The 20500-nt window shown below is 42.1% G+C and overlaps 1 protein-coding gene across 1 annotated transcript in view; it reads left to right on the forward strand.

Moving 5' to 3' along the window:
* Positions 1-2442, forward strand: part of TRIM71 (tripartite motif containing 71) — an 85600-nt gene extending 83158 nt beyond the window's left edge. Inside the window, exon 4 of the mRNA XM_065400201.1 lies at positions 991-2442. Coding sequence (XP_065256273.1) covers positions 991-2442 — 1452 coding nt within the window. The remainder of the gene's footprint in view (positions 1-990) is intronic.
* The last annotated feature ends 18058 nt before the right edge of the window (positions 2443-20500 follow it).

A 20500-nucleotide genomic window follows, 5' to 3' on the forward strand; every position in this document is an offset into this window, starting at 1 on the left:
TTAGGCCTAACTTTTCAGAAGTGATTAGTGACTTCCTAGTCACTTTTGAATATTAGGCCTTAGGGAGCTGTTCTAAGGAAGGGATGAGAATCTTTTTAAAATGTCCATGTTGAAAACACACTTGGCAGAAACTGCCTGCCTTGTAAATTTAATAACACATGTCCACACTTCCATTGCAGAACTTCTTCCTTCATCTGTTAAACAGTCAAGCAAACATATAACTGCAGTCTTCAAACATGATGCGCATTGACCAGATGGATACACTAGCTGAAATTTCTGAATGTATGCTTGGCTGCATAACTGATGCTGGAGGTACACTCTGCAACAATGAAGTGATTACACATTTCATTAACTTTCCAAGGCCTGTGTTTTTGCCATTAACATCTTGAATGGATTTCTAAAGTACTGAAGTGTGTGTGTGTATGTATGTGTGTGTGTGTGTGTGTGTGTGTGTGTGTGTGTATGTGTGTGTATGTGTATATATATATACACATACACACACACATATATATATATATATATAACTGAAAAAAAATTGTCACTCTGCCTATAAATCCTATTATGCCAGTCACTTAGTGCTCCCTGTGACTGGAAGATGGGACAATTGCAAAGCAAGGAGACTATTTTTAGTTAATAATAATGACCTTTCTTTTAAATAGCAAACTAATGCAGCAAAACTTCATGGCAGAAGTGCGTGTTGCTTTTAAGTAAGGCTATATTTGTCAGAGGAGGGACCAGTGATTCTCAGCAGGTTCATTTTGCAATAAGCATCCACATTTCTCCTAATTATTTTCCTCACATGGACCACATCTTCATAGAGAGTTTGTCCTGTAGACCACTTCCCCTTCCATTCATAATCTCCTAACATCCCTGTGGCAACTACACTACAATTTTGTATAGGAATTAGGAAAGCAACACTAGAAAAATATTTCTGAACTGCTAGCTGTCTTTTAATATAAATGTAATGGGTTTGTTTTGTTTGTTTTTAAGGTGGAAAAGATTCGTCAAGTCAAAGCCAAGTCCCTTTACCTGCAAGTTGAAAAGTTGCGTCAGAATCTAAATAAACTGGACAACACTATTAGTGCAGTTCAGCAGGTCCTAGAGGAGGGTCGTAGCATGGATATTCTCCTGGCTCGGGATCGCATGCTGGCTCAAGTGCAGGAACTGAAGAATGTGAGAGGCCTTCTACAGCCGCAGGAGGATGACAGAGTCATGTTCACTCCTCCTGACCAGGCTCTGTATATGGCCATTAAATCAATGGGGTTTGTCAGCAGTGGGGCTTTTGCTCCTCTGACCAAAGCCACGGGGGAAGGTCTCAAACGTGCACTACAGGGCAAAGCGGCCTCCTTCACAGTGATAGGCTATGACCATGATGGTGAACCACGCCTTTCGGGGGGCGATATGATCTCTGCAGTGGTGATGGGCCCTGATGGAAACCTATTTGGTGCAGATGTCAATGATCAGCAGAATGGAACCTACCTGGTCAGTTACAGACCGCAGCTGGAGGGAGAGCATCTAGTCTCTGTCATGATGTGCAACCAGCACATAGAGAACAGTCCGTTCAAGGTCATGGTAAAATCTGGGCGCAGTTACATTGGCATTGGACTACCAGGGCTTTCATTTGGCAGCGAGGGAGACAACGATGGCAAGCTGTGTCGCCCCTGGGGAGTTTGCGTAGACAAAGAAGGGTACATCATGGTTGCTGATCGCAGTAATAACCGCATTCAGGTGTTTAAGCCCTGTGGCACCTTTCACCACAAATTTGGCACCTTGGGTTCCAGGCCTGGTCAGTTCGATCGCCCTGCTGGTGTTGCCTGTGATATCTCGCGTAGGATTGTCGTGGCTGACAAGGATAATCATCGCATCCAGATCTTTACATTTGATGGGCAGTTCATTCTGAAATTCGGGGAAAAGGGAACCAAGAATGGGCAATTCAATTACCCATGGGATGTGGCAGTCAACGCCGAGGGCAAAATCCTGGTCTCTGACACGAGGAACCATCGGATTCAACTGTTTGGACCTGATGGTGTGTTTCTGAATAAATATGGCTTCGAAGGGGCACTCTGGAAGCACTTTGATTCTCCAAGGGGTGTGACTTTCAATCATGAAGGCCATCTGGTAGTGACAGATTTCAACAACCATCGCCTCCTGGTCATCCATCCAGATTGCCAGTCAGCACGCTTCCTTGGGTCAGAAGGCACCAGCAACGGCCAGTTCCTGCGCCCACAAGGCGTGGCTGTGGATCAAGAGGGGCGCATCATTGTGGCCGATTCTAGGAACCACCGAGTGCAGATATTTGAGTCAAATGGTAGTTTTTTATGCAAATTTGGCACTCAGGGAAGTGGCTTTGGTCAGATGGACCGACCTTCAGGTATAGCTGTCACCCCTGATGGCATGATTGTTGTGGTTGACTTCGGAAACAATCGAATTCTCGTCTTCTAATCTGTGTTATCTGAATTAGGAAGAAACTGTCTCAGGGAAATTCTTTTTAAGAGAACGAAAAAATACAACGTTAATTCAAACCTACCTCATCTTTAATTTTTTACAGATGAATGTACTTATCTTTTCTGCAGGGAGTGATCCTGTAAAGTTATAAATTCTATCTACCTCATTATCTTTGTGTTCTCCCCCTCTCTCCTCCTCCACCCCTCCCCCCAGCAGTAAGTTTTACCTCTTCCCCACATGGGGCATCATGCACAAACATGTGTTGCTGTGCACATTAGGTGGTTGCGTGATGAATTCTGTAGACGAAGCCAAAAAGGCGCTCTATAATTTTTTTAAATGGGGGGGGGGGGGAATCAGTAGCATTAGATATTTGTAGAAGATTTGTGTTCTTGATCGTACTGTGGTTTGGGGGGGGGAGGGTTTTTGGGGTTTTTTTGTTTTGTTTTTGTTTTTTTTTTTAAATGCTGCTGCAGCAGAGAACTTTTTCCTGTTCTCCTTTTTATACCTCAGTGTGTTTGATTTATTGTTCAACATAGTGTCTTGTTCCCAGAAGACTTTGATCTTTTTGTGGAAGTGGGTGGGGTTCACTAGTCAGGAAAGGCAAGTTTGCTTTTTTGCATATGTGTTTTGAAAAATGCAGTAATCCTACAGCACAAAGTGAAGCCCCTGTGAAAATGCACAAATTTCTTGGGGGGGAAGTCATTTTTGGTGACTTAGTGTAGTTGTCATAAAAAGTTTAATGAAAAAAGCAGGACTTTCTGTAATGTGTTCTCTATTCTATAATTTCTTTATAGCCTTTTGTCTGATTATTAGTCACATTTTAAAAACAAGGTTACATTCTTCCTTCCATCGTATGTATGTCACTGTTATGTGTATCGATGCCTGTTACAAGGAGCATCAAAACAGGGAAGAATTGAACCCTGGAGTTAAAATTTGTTTCATGTGAAATGGCTGTGGGTTTTTTTGTTTTGTTTTGTTTTGTTCCCATAAAGGCTTTAGTTAGGGGAGTAAAGATTAATAGGTTTGTCAGGACAAAGTAAATTTTCCCAAAAATAAACAATAAAGCACAACTTTGGAAATTCAGGGTGCATTTCAGAGAAGTCCACATTTTTAAAAAATCAGATCACAAAACCAGTCAGTGACATCAGCTGAACTTTTTGTTTTTTTCCCCTTATCCCTCCCCTAAAAAAAAAGTTGGATTGAAAGGTTCGAAGAACATTTTTTAATGTACAGGCATTCTTAATGGCCCCTGGTGAAAGGTAGCCAGCATGAGGCAAAATGGAGCCATATAAAGCTCTGCATCGTCATTCCATGGCATCACCGAAAAACTGCATTTAAAATGGGGACAGCGTCTAAAAACTACACTAGCCAGATTCTTTAAACTCTATAAACTGCAAAACTTAGCTCCAATGGGGATAGGAATTTCTTGTTTTTCTGAGCAGCTGAGATTTTGAGGAGGGGCTTTGGTTACCAAGCCATGGGAATTTGATTCCTTAGTGGATTACAGTCCACATTTCAATAGCTTGCATCTTAATATGTTAGCTATTGATGTTGACATGGACTCTTGAGAAATTGCCTTGCCTTCTGGATAGGACTGGTATTGGCAAACCGGAAAGGTGGGGAGTTTTTGCACTATGCAGAAATTGAAGAGTTCATGCATCAATTAGGTTTTTTTTCCTCTGCAGTGGTGTAAGATTAGTGTTATCAATTCCAGCAAGAGAAGAGCCCTGATTGGAGAAGCAAGGTTATTAACTAAAAGGCTGAAGGAGAAAGGGTTCATCTCTTCCCCCAGCCACCACATACACAAGCAACCTGAAAAATTGAAGGACTCTTTTCATATTAATAAGAAATTTCAAGGTGTACTTTCACTTGCTTCCACTGCTTTCCCTATTACTATAACATTTCCAAGAAATTCATTTCCTGTTTTTAGAAATCCTAATCATTTGTCCAGAAGGTGAGGATTTTAAGAGATGGACAATGAAGAGGGAGTCAGTGAGATCACAAGAACCCTTTCAAAACAGAAAAACCCCTAAATTACACAGGATAACGTAACTGTGCTACTTTCAGCTAACACCTCATGAAGCAAATGCTCAGCAATGGGTATCGGTTGGGCTTAATTTTAGGGATAGTGTTGTTTTAAAAAAAAAAATCCAAGATAATCTTTTAGAGAGATCTGTCATTAAACTTGTATATGGCTCTTCAGAATTCGTGTGTAATAGAAAGCAAATTACTCCTTTTAGCTTTCACAGCCCACTTTCCTTCCTTTTGTGGTAGATTGTGGAAGTTGATATTGTTTGTTTGTGTGTTTTTCTATGTTTTTCACTGAGATAATTATTTGTAACTTGGCTGTGAAAACAAATTAGACTCAGAGACCTAGATACCAAAGATAACCGGTTGAAAGCTTTAATTTGACAATTTGCAGAATCCTTCCATTTCACCTCTTTGTCTTATTAAAAATGCTTGGCCTTTTTACCTTGACCTTTGTGGTTGTCACTGCTGGATTATGCCAGAAAAGCTATTATGCTTAATGCTTGTTGATGTTGCCCTTTTGTATTTTCTGTTCTCCCTGCGTGCCCCCTCCCCATCCCCCAGGCATTTTTTTTTTTAAGTATTTAACTGCTCCTGGCATGCTTTGAGTTGAATTGCAGCAAAATTCTTCTTGTTTATCTCCATCACTATATAGTATAGAGATGTGAAGGCTGGTGGAATTTCCACTGACCTTCACCATGTCATATTATGTTGCTGCACAAGACTGGGGAAGGCCACACACCTGTCTTTATTTGGGGGAGGCACAATGTCTTCCTTTACAGTTGCTGTTTACTTAATTCACTGGATCTGCTTAGCACAAACAAGACTATTTGACTTCGAAGTGTTTCACATCACGTTGGGAGGCTTTTGTTTTTAAAAAAAACGGCTGTGTGGCTACCCAAATGATTTCCTATACTGTTACTGTAATAGATAGTGCTAAGCACACTTGCTCTCATTGAAAAATATTAGTGTAGCTTATAAAATGGAGTGCTTATAATGCAATGAGAGTAAGTAGTGTAATATTATAGGAAAAGTTTAATGCCAACATCATATGCCCCATAGGGGCTTGTTTATTTGGTATATAATTGGTAGGATTTCAAATCTGGCTCAACGTTTGTTCTATGTATGTTCATGGACAATTGTTGGATAATGCCTCCTCTGTCCTGATACATGTAGAAACTAGGCGAATAGACATACAGGACAGGAGTGTAGGAAAGGTAAGCAAAGGTCTGACACTGGGTTGCAAACTCCTGAATTTTCTTAAACTGTTCAGTATAATCTCCTGAACTGGTGGTAGTGGATTAGGGGAAGGAGAAGGTTGGTTATCTCTTCACCCCCACCTCCAGGCTCTAGCTTTGGAGAAGAATAACAGATTTGGATCTACAGACTTGTGCACTGAATGCTCCCAAAGGAATTTAACTGTGCCAGGTTAAATCAATGTTGGCTGTCAGTAAATTTTCGCTTTGTGAAATGTTATCAGTTAACTCTCATCATCTCCTAATTCAGCCATATGAAGCAGTCCTGGTATTTCAAAACTGTTTTAGTGAGAGTTTCAGTGATGTCCTGGCTGAGGGCTTATGAGGCAGCCATGGTGCTAGATGATGCAGTACCCTCCGGTAAGTCACTCCTTTAATTTGTACCCTTTAAGTATAACTTATATGGGGAAGCCCACAAGTGCATACCATAAAGAGGGAAAAACCTAAAATTTAGTGTATATGAGGGCCAAAAATAATCAAGTTGGAAACAGAAGAAGGCACTTCGTTGTGGCATTCCATTGGAATTGCTGGCGATCGACTCAGTCTGTTTAGTTATAGTTAAGCCAAATTAATTTATTTCAAGAGCAGTCTTTAGGCTTGATCCAGCCATATGTTTTATTTCTTTTGAAGATCATAAAATTTCTATGTTCAGTTCTGGTTTTTAAAAAAATGTGCCAAAGTGTTTTTATTTTTATTTGTTAAAGGAGTGTATCCAAATGGTGCCAAAAGGTAATAGGGTATTTAAAAAAAAAAATAGAGATGTTTAGACAAACAGTTTGGAGCTGTCTAAAAAATTAAACACTGGTACTTGCGTTAGACAAATATTGTACCTCAGGTCCTTGAGTCCTTTGGAGATCAGTGGAACCCAGTTTGCTGTGGTACAGAATGCACAAATAGAGACCCAACTGTTTTTGTTTCTTAAAGTTCTACCTCACCATGGAGAAGTAAAGCATCTACCTCAATTTAGTATCAGACAGGTCTCAGAAGAAAGTGTTAGTCTGCATGCAGGGGAAGGGTACATCCTGCCTGTAGGATACGCATTTTTGTTTAAATGGAAATAGTAGATGTGTACAAGTGGCTATTTTCTGTTGTTGTTGCCTCCCTGTGGAAATATTAGGCTGCCCTTGCTAAAGAACTGTAAATAAAACCAAATATTCGTACACTCAGGCAAATTAATTCTAATCATCCTCCTGTAAGTTTGACTCATTTTCACTAGAAATTATGCAAACTGAAACTATTTTTTTTTCAGTATTATGACACTACTGGTTGACATGACATACTTTGTGTCTTTATTTGCAGAGTTCTTATGTCCTTAAGACCTTTAGGTCTTCTCTCTACAAGAGAAAAATATTTTATCTATTTTTGCATGCCTACAAATGTATCCTGTCAGAAAAGACTCTAAGGGTATAATTTCTTTAAACGCAATGCTATACCAAATGCTTGAAGGGAATGAGATTGATTCTTTGACTTGGTGATTGTATATGTAGTTTTCTTGATGCAACAGGATGTTTTCCACCATGACAGTGCAACCAAGTTCCTGTTCCTGGAAGGCAATTCAGACTGAATGTTCTTACCAGAGGCAGCCGTTGTGTTGGGTTTTTATTTGACTTTAATAGTGGCATTCAACAGACCCATTATTTTACATGTGGAGTAAAGTTTAGAGAAGCACATTATCAGATTACTGTATTAAAAATTCTTGTTTTTCTCCCCTAGTCATTGTTGAGTGACAAAAGCTAGAAGAGTGGGTACAGAAAACCACTAATGGTTATATGCTGTGTTGGGTTTGGTAAATGTTATGGTGGAAAATGTACCTTGATGTCTTTTTAAGTGATCTTACGGGTTAACAAGCCAATTTGGCATCTTTTTCCATCATGGTTTAACCAATAATGGTTCTAAAAAAGATTTGTGTACCTGCATGGTCTTAGACCTTCTCTTAATGATTGTATCAGCTTACAAACTCAGGTAGATATTTTTGTTTTAAAGCTCTTTTTACAGAGCCTTACTGACTGAATGTTACGTGTCTATGTAGTAAAGTAGGGTAGATACCTTTCTTTAAACTACCAGACCAGTAAACTCCTTTATAGGTTTGTAGAATACTTCAGTCTATGTAGTAGTTTCCTACTGATGTCTTGTTTCTGAGTTTTGCTTTTTTTCCTCCTAAAATGACTAAAAAGTTTTTAACTAGTTTGTAAGGTGTGTTTAGTCACCCAAATTGGCAGGGGGAGGGGGAGGGTTCTTACTGTATGTGACTATTGTTTGTATTGTGCATTACTTGTCATGCCTATCTTGGTTGGTGGTTGATACATTTTAAGTAAAAAGAGTGAGGGCCCATACATACCATTTAATTTGGTCCTTTGTTGAGGCATAGTTTCACAGAAATTGGAAACATCAAAAACAAATGGAAGCTCTATCCAATTAAGACCAGTGTAACAAATTCTGTAGACAGTTTAAGTCCTCGCTTGATTTATTGTAGATACAAGCCCATCTTATAAAATGTAATTACTAAATTAGAAGTACTGTCATCTTGATATAGTTCAGCACAGTAATGCCATGAGCTTCGAGAATGATTCTGTCAGTTCTTGGAAGTTGTGCATCTTGAGTCAATTGCTCTTGTAGTTTCCTGTTCTGCTGGACTCTACTTTTCTATTTTAGTGATTAATCATGCTGTTTTCCTAATAAGAAAAAATGCTCAGTGGGACAGACATTGCTCTGAGCAGCTCATTAAAAACAGAGCATTTATAACTGTTAATGGAACAGGTCATGTCAAAAAAAACCCTTCCATTAACACAACCCCCACCATCCAAAAAAGGGTTCACTTGTCTATTTAGACAAAAATTGCTGGGCTTTGTAACTTAAAATGTTACGTACTGCAAAGAAGAAAGCATGACGGGTTATGGGCAAACTGTTATGTAGAACAAACTAACAATGTTAGAGAACTCTTGTGTTAATGGAGGCTTCTGAATGTATCTTTGTGGTCCATAGAGAAGGCTGAAGGATGTAGCAAGGAGATGATGTATCAGCTACTGGCAGCCTTAAAACAAAGTCAGTGTCTCTCTGGACTTTAAAATGTTCCTATGCAGTTTATTTTATTTTTGTTTAATCAAATAAATGTGAGTTTTTCATGGCAAGCTTGGGTCTCTTGTGTGTGTATGTTATCCATTTAAAAAAACTTTGTTGCATCCTGTAAGAAAGGACAAAGCACATCTTGGAGAAAGTGAAACTGGTTCTCTGTAAACGATAAAGTTTCTAAAACAAAAATTGAGGAAGTGTATGTCGTGTTCTGAAAGACCAGAGGAATAAAGTATAGGAAATATGAGACCTTTGTTAAAAATACACCAAATTCTCTTTCCCAATAATATGCAGGTAATGGTAATTTGTTGCAAGGCCAAAATGTTTTCAATTTAACAGATAGTTGGTTTTGCACCGTGCCTTTATAAATCAATATCACTTTTGTGAATGAAGGATGGTCTTTAGAATCATAGAATCATAGAATATCAGGGTTGGAAGGGACCTCAGGAGGTCATCTAGTCCAACCCCCTGCTCAAAGCAGGACCAATTCCCAAGTAAATCATCCCAGCCAGGGCTTTGTCAAGCCGGGCCTTAAAAACCTCCAAGGAAGGAGACTCCACCACCTCCCTAGGTAACGCCTTCCAGTGCTTCACCACCCTCCTAGTGAAATTGTGTTTCCTAATATCCAACCTAGACCTCCCCCACTGCAACTTGAGACCATTGCTCCTTGTTCTGTCATCTGCCACCATTGAGAACAGCTGAGTTCCATCCTCTTTGGAACCCCCCTTCAGGTAGTTGAAGGCTGCTATCAAATCCCCCCTCATTCTTCTCTTCTGGAGACTAAACAATCCCAGTTCCCTCAGCCTCTCCTCATAAGTCATGCGCTCCAGACCCCTAATCATTTTTGTTGCCCTCCGCTGGACTCTTTCCAATTTTTCCACATCCTTCTTGTAGTGTGGGGCCCAAAACTGGACACAGTACTCCAGATGAGGCCTCACCAATGTCGAATAAAGGGGAACGATCACGTCCCTCGATCTGCTGGCAATGCCCCTACTTATACAGCCCAAAATGCCGTTCGCCTTCTTGGCAACAAGAGCACACTGTTGACTCATATCCAGCTTCTCGTCCACTGTGACCCCTAGGTCCTTTTCTGCAGAACTGCTTTGGTTAAGGCATGGGCCTTATGTCAAAATATATCTTCAGTTCTTCCAGAGAGTTCCTGTGTAGCCTTGGACAAGTCGATTAATTTTGGTGCCTCCATTTCTTCTTCAGTAAAATGTGGGTGATAACTGCTTTACCTCTCGGGGTGCTAAATTTGTTGTTTGTGAAGTACATTGGGGATCCTATGGCAGACACAAGTGCCAGGCAGCACAATTTAGCTTAAAGATTGCATAATAATTGGTCATGCAGGCAGCAGTCCTCTTTAGCTCACACAGCTTTGGACAAATGTTGAAAGAATATATGGGGAGGGGGTCTTCAGTAGACTTGGAGATGAGAGAATTAAGTGGGTGAGAGGATGCATGGTGTACGGGGAGTGAATTCTAGAGCTTCCAGGGTGATGTAAACAGCCGTTACCCAAGTTCCCTCTAAGCTGCGCGGTTGCGCAGCAGGCTATCAAGGGCTGCGCAGGTGGGGACAGGTGCCTCTCCCCGGCCAAGGAACTGCTGCAGCCAGGGAGAGGCACCCCTCCCCCGGCTACAGGCATGAGAGAGGGCTGGGGGAGTCCTCTCTCCCCGCCGCAGCCCCGGGGCAGCCTGCATCCAAACCTCTCATCCCTGGCCCCACCCCAGAGCCCGCACCCCCTGCATCCCAACCCTCTGCCCCAGCTCTGAGCCCCCTCCCACACTCCAAACCCCTCGGCCCCACTCCACATCACCTCCATATTGGTGCACATAACAAAATTCATTCCATACATGGACCTAAAAAATTAAGAGGGAACATTGGAAGTTACCACATAAGAACGGTCATACTGGGTCAGACCAAAGGTCCATTTAGCCCAGTATCCTGCCTTCTGACAGTGGCCAGTACCCAATGCTTCAGAGGGAATGAACTGAACGGGGCAATTATTGAGTGATCCAGGAGTAATCCTTTCATCCAGTCCCAGCTTCCGGTAGTTAGAGGATTAGGGACACCTAGAGCATGGGGTTGTGTCCCTGACCATCTTGGCAAATAGCCACTGATGGACCTATCCTCCATGAACTTAGCTAATTCTCTTTTGAACTCAGTTATACTTCTGGCCTTCATAAAATCCCCTGGTAATGAGTTCATCAGATTGACTGTGCATTATGGGAAGAAGTACTTCCTTAGATTTGTTTTTAAACCTGCTGCAAATTAATTTCATTGGGTGACACCTAGTTTTTGTTATGTGAAGGAGTAAAGAACACTTCCTTATTCACTTTCTTCACATCATTCATGATTGTATAGCCCTCTATCATATCCCCTCTTCGTCGTCTCTTTTCCAAGCTGTACAATCCCAGTCTTTTTAATCTCTCCTCAGATGGAAGCTGTTTCATACCCCTAATAATTTTTGTTGCCTTTCTCTTTACTTTTTCCAATACTAACATCCTTTTAGAGATAGGGTGACCAGATCTGCACACAGTATTCAAAAGGTGGGTGTGACATTCCCCTCTGGTGTTATCTGGACCAGTGATCTGCTAGGTCACTCCAATCCTTGACTCTGGGAGCCAGCCTTACCCTGCTCTGCTGTGAGAACCCCCACTCCTGGGCTGTTCATGCACAACCTCTGGCATGTAAGCTGCTCCTTGGATTGTGCAACCGAATGACACTAGCCAATATCTCCAGTCCCAGACACAACCCTAGGAACCTCCATCTTGCAGTGTCCAGTTATGCCCGCTGGACACTGCAAGCTTATATGAGTTCGTCAATTTAACAAATAAATTGATATGCACCAGGCTTGTTATCCCAAGGGGAGTCTCTGACATGCTTCAAACCAAACGCACTGCTTCAGGTAGAATAAACAGATTTATTAACTACAAAGATTGATTTTTAAGTGATTATAAATCAAAGCAAAGCAAAACAAGTCAGATTTGGTCAAATGAAAAAGCAAAACGCATTCTAAGCTGATCTTAACACTTTCAGTGCCCTTACAAACTTAGATGCTTCCCACCACAGGCTGATTGGTTGTCCTTCAGCCAGGCTCTCCCCTTGGATCAGCGTGTGAGTCACTTGGTGTGGTGTCTGTAGATGGAGGTGGAAAAGAGGAAGAGCCTGGCAAACGTCTCTCCCTTTTATCATGCTCTTTCTTCCCTCTTGGCTCTGAAAATTCCCCCCTTACCTCAAATATTCTGAAGTTGACTTTTCTTGACTTGGACCCCTCAGCGCAGCAATCCTTTCCTTGGACTCTCTTGCAACCCACAATGACTCAGCCCACTGCTTTTGCAGTAAACTAGAAATGGTGAGGGGCTGAGGCACTTGAGTGGATGCTAGTGGTTTTGAGATGCACTAGCCAGTGACTAGTCTGTTAGCGACCCTATATTAGTTAATGCTTTAAAGCAGGGGTCTCCAAACTTTGAGACGAGGGCCATATTAGATTTTTGAAGGGGCTTCGCGGGCCGAAGCGACTGTGAAAGAAATTAAATATATGCAAAAATTATTTAAAAAAACAACACTACTCTACTGTGTCAGTGTTGCATTAAATTCTAAATCAGGTATAAAAGTTAATCGATGCAGGTACTGTGAAATCACACAATATTTGTCAATACATTAAAAATCATTTCACATTTTTTAAATTTTATTTCTAAAAACTCACATTTGTATCATACAAATACTGTTTGGTTCTATTAGTGATGTAGTTAAAATTTAACCATTATGAAATTGTTAATTTCCATCTTCTTTATGCCATTTATTGGAGATGTAATTAAGCATCTGGTTTGTATTTTTACTCTAAGGCAGGGGTCCGTGCCTGCTCGGCTGCAGCAACGACTCTCCCCTAAGTTGGCTCCCCTTTTGGGGGGACACTGGCTCCCAGAGGCACTCACCCCTCTGCACAGCTCAGCTGAGCTACTCCCTCTTCCCCCCCCCCCCAGCTGCTGCCGGCAGCCTCTCTGCGTGCCTACTCAGCTGCATGCAGCCTGCCTGTTTGCTGCAGCCGAGCACGTACAGGGAGAAGCAATGGCTCTCCCCTAAGTTGGCTCCCCTTTTGGGGGGACACTGGCTCCCAGAGGCACTCACCCCTCTGCACAGCTCAGCTGTGCTGCTGCCCTGTGTGAGCTGCTGCCGGCGGCCCCTCCCTCTGCCTGCTCGTGCCTACTCAGCTGTTAGCTTCTCCCCTGTTGGTTGGAGGGCCGGACAAATGGAAGCCCCGGGCCGTAGTGTGGAGACCTCTTGTCTATTCTAGGCACTTTTGTCAAAAACTTCCCACCGCTGCTACCACCAGTTTAGTTCCACCACTGTTCGCAACGATGGAAGGACTAGTATAGAGTAGAATGCCAATGGCCACTGCTGTTTTAAGGACCTTGTGGCTTTGATTTCTCTGAGATCTGGTAGGTGGTGGACAGTAAAAACACTGGTGGCCAACTGTAGCTCTGTCTACACCAGACATCACTGGAGCTGAAATGCTGAAAGCCCTCTTTGCCATCATAGCACTTGAGGTACATTGATTTGAAACCATTGCCTGTTCCCCAAAACCCAAGCAGAGGGCCTTCGCCAGCAGGGGGCTGCAAGGAGAGGGTGAAGGAGTGATCATTTCAGAGTAGCTCTCTGGATGAGGCAAAAGACTTGCTTCCTTTCTTTAGTACATGTATTTACTGCTGTGAGGGAAGTGATAAGATTGAATCCTGCACTACTGACTTGAATGGGAGCAGGATCAAGCCCTTACTGAGTGACAACTTTGTTGGTTATAGGATCTGTGTGACTGATGTTCCCACATCCCATTCTTGGTCTTGAATCCTGGAGCATTTGCTACTGAATCTTACAAATAACTGTTTATTACATTGGTTAAATTAAATTCTCTTCCAAATTCTTTCAGAGCTTTAGCTGGACCAGGGGACCCAACAGCCTCCTTGTCTGCCTGCCTCTTGAAGCACTTTGGTAAAGAGACTAAAATAATGAGGGGAAAGTAGGTGTTGGGAAGCAAGTCTAGAGAGGAAGGATACTGATCAGGAGATATGTCATGTGACTATTAAGGAGGAACAGGACATCTTCAGCTTTCTGGAACTGGTTAGTCAGTCAGTGTTATGGTAAAACTAGGAAAAAAATTATAAAATGGATATGTGTAAATATTAGAGCTGTCAAGCGATTTAAAAAAATCAATCGTGATTAATCATGAATACCATTTATTTAAATACTTTGGATGTTTTCTACATTTTCAAATATATTGATTTCAATTACAACACAGAATATGAAGTGTACAGTGCTCACTTTATTTTTAATTGCAAGTGTTTGCACTGTAAAAAGAAAAGAAATAGTATTTTTCAATTCACCTAATACAAGTACTATAGTGCAATCTCTTTATCATGAAAGGTGAACTTACAAATATAGAATTATGTACAAAAATCTGCATTCAAAAATAAAACTATGTAAAACTTTAGAGCCTACAAGTCCACTCAGTCCTACTTCTTGTTCAGCCAATTGCTCAGACAAACAAGTTTGTTTACATTTGCAGGAGATAATGCTGCTCGCTTCTTGTTTACAATGTCACCTGAAAGTGAGAACAGGGGTTCTCATGGCCCTGTTGTAGCCGGGGTCGCAAGATATTTACGTGCCAGATGCGCTAAAGATTCATATGTCCCTTCATGCTTCAACCACCATTCCAGAGGACGTGTCCATGCTGACGGGTTCTGCTTGAAAACCATCCAAAGCAGTGCGGACCGACACATGTTCATTTTCATTATCTGAGTCAGATGCCACCAGCAGAAGGTTGATTTTCTTTTTTGGTGGTTCGGGTTCTGTAGTTTCCTCATCGGAGTGTTGCTCTTTTAAGACTTCTGAAAGCATGCTCCACACCTCATCCCTCTCAGATTTTGGAAGGCACTTCAGATTCTTAAATCTTGGGTCGAGTGCTGTAGCTATCTTTACAAATCTCACATTGGTGCCTTCTTTGCGTTTTGTTAAATCTGCAGTGAAAGTGTTCTAAAAACGAGCAACATGTGCTGGGTGTGACGAAGTGGGGGATTTTCTTATCTTTTTGTGGTTTTCCAATGGTTTGCATGCAGAGGGAGTGGGACTCAGTGCCCCTGGGTGTTACTGGTTTAACGAGGTGAGGGGAGAGGGAGTTTGTTGCAGAGGACCGGAGAGGGAACTTGGGACCTCAGCCGATGGCCTGGAGGAGGGACACCCTGGTGACCCGACAACCCTCACCAGTGACCCAGCTCAGGAGTCACAGCCAGTTCTGGCCAGTGGACTGCGAAGGGAGGACCCCATGACCTAACCAGCCGGTTCCAGCCGGGGGGGGCCCAGAGGACCCTGTTTACCTGGAAAGAAGACAATGGACAGAGGCGGGGCCTGGGTCCGGTGATATCAGATGCCCAGCTGGGAAGCAGGGGGGCTCTGGGCTGGAGAGGGGGAGCAGGCAGAGCCCACCTGGATGCAGGGGAGACTGGGATGTGCTGTGCTCAGGGAGGCCAGGCCTGAGAGTCAGAGGGTTTCCTGTGCTGTGTTCAGTCGCTCAATAAACTCTCCTGTTTTATGTTGGCTGAGAGTCACTCTGGTCTAGAGAACAGGGTTGCATCAACCCCATCGGGGGGTGGAGGCCCCGGGGGTCCAAAGCGAGTGGACTCCCTGAAGGGGCACCTGGCAAGAGACAGACGTGTTAAGGCTCGGAGAGGTGCGGCTCCAGGAGGTGGAGGGGCCTGACCCCGAGAGAGAGTGGACCCCTGAGAAGGGCTGCCTCACTGAAAGGGGCACCCCCCCACGGACTGCACGGGGCCAAGAGTGGGCATGATCTGAGAGTCCGTGACACTGGGTCATCAGCCAAGACTGCCATAACATGAAATGTATGGCAGAATGTGGGTAAAACTGAGCAGGGGACGTATAATTCTCCCCTAAAGAGTTCAGTCACAAATTTAATTAACACATTATTTTTTTTAACAAGCACCATCAGCATGGAAGCATGTCTTCTGCAATGGTGGTTGAAGCATGAAGGGGCATACGAATGTTTAGCATACCTGGCATGTAAATACCTTGCAATGCTGGCTACAAAAGTGCCATGCAAAGGCCTGTTCTCACTTTCTGGTGATATTGTAAATAAGAAGAGGGCAGCATTATCTCCTGTAAATATAAACAAACTTGTTTGTCTGAGCGATTGGCTGAACAAGAAGTAGGACTGAGTGAACTTTGTAGGCTCTGAAGTTTTACTTTTTTTTTTTTTTTTTTTTTGAGTGCAGTTATGTAACAAAAAAATCTACATTTGTAAGTTGCACTTTCAGGACAAAGATTGCACTACAGTACTTGTATGAGGTAAACTGAAAAATACTATTTCTTTGTTTACAAATATTTGCACTGTAAAAAGGAGAATCAAAATATTTCAATTACAACACAGAATATGATATATATGAAAATGAAGAAAAATCCAAAATATTTAATAAATTTCAATTAGTATTCTCTTGTTTAACAGTGCAGTTAAAACTGCAATTAATCTTGATTTTTTTTTTTTTTTGTTAACTGATTAATTGACAGCCTTAGTAAATATTTCACAGCTGAGATCAGATCACTAGGGGGGGGTTGTTTTTGTTTTTTTTTAATTATATAGCCACAGTTTCTGAAATAGCGTTTGTGCTGCAGGAAAATACTGAAGTGAAATTACAAGTCCACATTAGCATTCAGTCTCCCTTAGGCTAGAAGCGCACTCTTATTTGATGGAGAGTTAAGGATGAATAGTTCCACTCAAGTGTGATTAGATATGTGGTATCTGGGGACCAACAACTGCATGCTTTTTCAAATGGGTGAGTGTAATGTTGCATGCCTTCGAGCTGAGCTGAGAAATGCTGAAACAATACATTAGCATTTCTGCATGTGAATACTCTACATTCCTAGGAGGGGGAGGGAAAAACCTTTATTCAGGATGAGACCACACAGAAAGCATCTTTAAACCTTTTTGTATTTAATCAGTCAATGTACAGTGATGTGACTCAACCCTTTTATAAAAATCAGGTGTCACCTTTCAAACATTAACTTCAGAACTCAGCCTAAAGTATTCTGAAATAAAGTACATAGGATGGGGGAAATATACTTTCCCAACAACTGATCCTGAAACAACATGAATGCATCTTTCTATGTTGTCACATTGAAATATTACCTGGGCAGCTTGGACTTCAAAAGCCCAGGAGTGAGTGGGCAGAGAAGCTAATTAGCTCTCCACTAAGCAAAAACAGAGTTGTGACTTTGGCACCAGCTCCTGGGAGTTCACAGTCCTGGCCCATCACTTCATTTGAAGGCTTCTGTATTAAATCAAAATACTTCTCCAGGGCTTGGTATCATAGCCTAGAAGTTTCCCACTTTCACCCTTTCAGGGCATGCTAAGTTAGCTGGCTTGCCCTAAGTTACTTTTGTTTGCCAACATTTTCCCACTGCTGGAGTTAAATACAAGCAACAAGGACCTATTCCATGCTAATGACCATTCATGTACCCAAGAGTACTTGCACTGTTGTGTTCACAGCTGGTCACATCACTGTTTAAATTAGACTTGCAAGGCTAACCATTTCCATGAGTGTGGAAAGGGACTGGCATAATAGCCCCTCTAGAGCAAGCCAGCCTGCTACTGTTCCTCCTACAGGGGATGCTGGCCACTGCATAGGTGATTTATCTTACACACTTTCCTGTGCTCAGAGCTCATTTGCATCGCTATGTTGACAGCACTGGCCTGCAGCCCCTCAGAGGCTGCATTCCTATGAGCATACTTTCCAGTGGCTAGAAACAAATGCATAGGTATGGACAACTCTATGGGGTACTGAAGAAATGCAGCTGAACTCACCCACAGCTTATTACTGCACAGGAATGGCCAAACTGCCTGAGACCAAAGGTCTGGCTAGGTCAGTAAGAGAAAGGTAAGGAAGCCACAGTAAGCAAATGAGGGTGATCTATCCCCCTCATCCCAAGGAGACCTAATGGTGATTATCTTAACCCTTCCAAAATGTTAGTATTGCAAATATCCAGAGTTGGTTGGTATATACAAACACACATGTGCAATCCTTTTTGAATTATGGTACATTCTTGGCCTGAGTGACTACTATGTAAGTGAATGTCTTGATCAGCTACTACCCAGTCCCATTCTAGTGACTATAACGATGTAGGCTAGTAAATTCCAGGTGTACTGGGACACTAATGACCCAGCTAGTTTATGGCCTTGACTATGCTTGTCAAGCTGAGCACCTGTTAAGTTTTGATGGGGTCATGCTGGCTTCAGAGCAGCTTTTAAAGTGACTGCTGGGGGCTTTTGATAGAGCTGAGTGATTGCTGTAAAACCTGGACAAGTTTTTTATTTTTAGAGCAATGCTTTTGCACATTACTTGCACATATGTGCAGCAACTGTTTTATTAGCACTAATGTTTGTAGAGAGTAAAATGCAAAATGACAGGTTTGAGTATTTGTAAAAAGCAAGGTTTAGTAGTGTGAGTATTTGTACCAGCTGTACCTGCCAGATCCCAGAAACAGTAACACAGCCACCCACCTGGAACGTGAAACTTGCAGACTACTCATTCTAACTAATCCAATACACCCTTGACCCTCCAAAAAAGTTAGTTCAAGTGCTCAGGGTGCACTGCAGCCTAGTTGGCTCTTTGATTTAGCACCGAAGCTGCTCTGTCTGGTACACTGATGGTCTTATACCCACAAGGACAGCTGGGAAATGAGGTTTAAATTCCAATTCTACAGCCTGTTTTACTGGCTCTTGAATAAAAGAGGGGAGGAGGGCACCTATGCATAATTCAGAGGAACCAAAGCCACTTAAGGACACTTACTGGTTACTAGAATGCCTGCGTTGTAAGTGTGTGCATGCATTCTCCTACACAGTAAAAAGAGATTCTTGGAGAAGGAGGCACACAACCCACACATGGCAGTAGTAAGAATCCAGGGAGGCTATGTTATGAAGGAAATTCAGATGCATAGAGTTTGCACTGAGTACCTACCAACCACTCAGGGCTATAAATATGTGGAAGAGGAAATGTTCTCTCTCAAGGCACTGAAGCACACTGTTCAGACATTTTCATACTGATTATTCATATACATTTAGGGCTAGTCTACACTGGCAATGCTGCAGCGCTTTAACGTGGCTTGTGTAGTCGCGGCAGAGCACTGGGAGAGAGCTCTCCCAGCGCTCTAAAAAAAAAAAAAACCACAACCCACCTCCACGAGGGGTGTAGCTCCCAGTGCTAGGGCACTGTCTACACTGGTGCTTTACAGCACTGAAACTTGCTGCACTCAGGGGTGTTTTTTCACACCCCTGAGCAAGAAAGTTGCAGCACTGTAAAGTGCCAGTGTAGACAAGCCCTTAGTCTGACACTTGTCTATTCTCATGGTTAGCATTTGTCCATCCTTCCTGTAGAAGTTCTTCTGGGTGGAGGTAAGAGACTTAGCCAGTCTGGGTTTCTGCCTTGTATGTGTAAAGTAGCTTGTGTCTAAGATATTTATCTACAGAAATGTATTAATAGATCTTTAAAGTTAGCTCTGAATATTTTAAATAGTTTGTTTGCCTCTTGAATATTTAATCAATTGACTCAACCCTGAAATTGGCAAATTAGCTCAGACTAGACGGGGGTCAGGCTGCAAGACATGGGGGAGACACTACTGTGTACAAGCAGGCTTTAGAAGTATGAAGCATTGTGTGTAGCAAAGTAGTATGTGCAAGGGAGCTTAGGTAGCCCAGTGAACTAACACCCAGGGCTCCTCTCCTCATCACAAGTGAAGAGGTGTTTTAGTCTCTGCCTGTCTTCCATTCATCCCACCATATAGTTTAGTAGTGAGGGGCTGCATTTACTGGGAGGACACACAACAAACCCAAGGCTCCTGCAGTTAACAATTCTGATGGTCCGATAGGTACCATCATCAATCCACTCTATACCTTTCATGATAATAAATCAGACTTATCTATCTACTAAACTTAACACTTTTTTTTTTTTTTTAAATCATACATGGCAGAACCTATACAGGGAGTAGCTTTAAGGAAATAAAACCATACACCCAGCTGTACAAGGGTTTTAAGATTGGAGACAGCTGAGGAAAGTCACTTAACATTTAATCTCTTATTGTAAAACAAATTTTCAGATAGTAGCTGTCTGCAGGTAGAGAATCCAGTAAAGGTCTCAAGGTGACATAGCAAAAACAGCAGAGAAAAGTTGTCTCCGATATAGTAGCTACAATACTATTGTTTCTATGAAATCCTGGTTAGCACAGGCCAGACTAGATGATCACAATGGTCTCTTCTGGTCTCAGGATTATCCAAAAAGAGAGGTTGGCAGAGGACTCTTACTTTTTGTACAGATCTGATGATGAAGGTTTATCCCTGTTCCCTGAGAAGCATGACAAGTAGAGAGCTTGTGCAGAGGCTCTCCTTTTACAAAAAGAGGCAGCTGCGCTGTCTGATTGTCTGTACTGAAAATTAATGGAAGTGAGCGCTGGTGCAAACAAACTGCTCTGTATGAAAAACGCAGAATCAAAACTAATGACTACCGCAAACAGTGTGAGTTAAAATGATTAACAGCATAGCCTGAATCTATCATGCCTGTTAGTAATTAAAATAGAAATGTTCCCCAATAAATATCTTTTACAAATTTCTTCAGACATGATTTTTTCGTTTTTTTATTAAAAAT

Source organism: Emys orbicularis, chromosome 2 (assembly GCF_028017835.1).
Source record: "Emys orbicularis isolate rEmyOrb1 chromosome 2, rEmyOrb1.hap1, whole genome shotgun sequence".
NCBI lineage: Eukaryota > Metazoa > Chordata > Testudines > Emydidae > Emys > Emys orbicularis.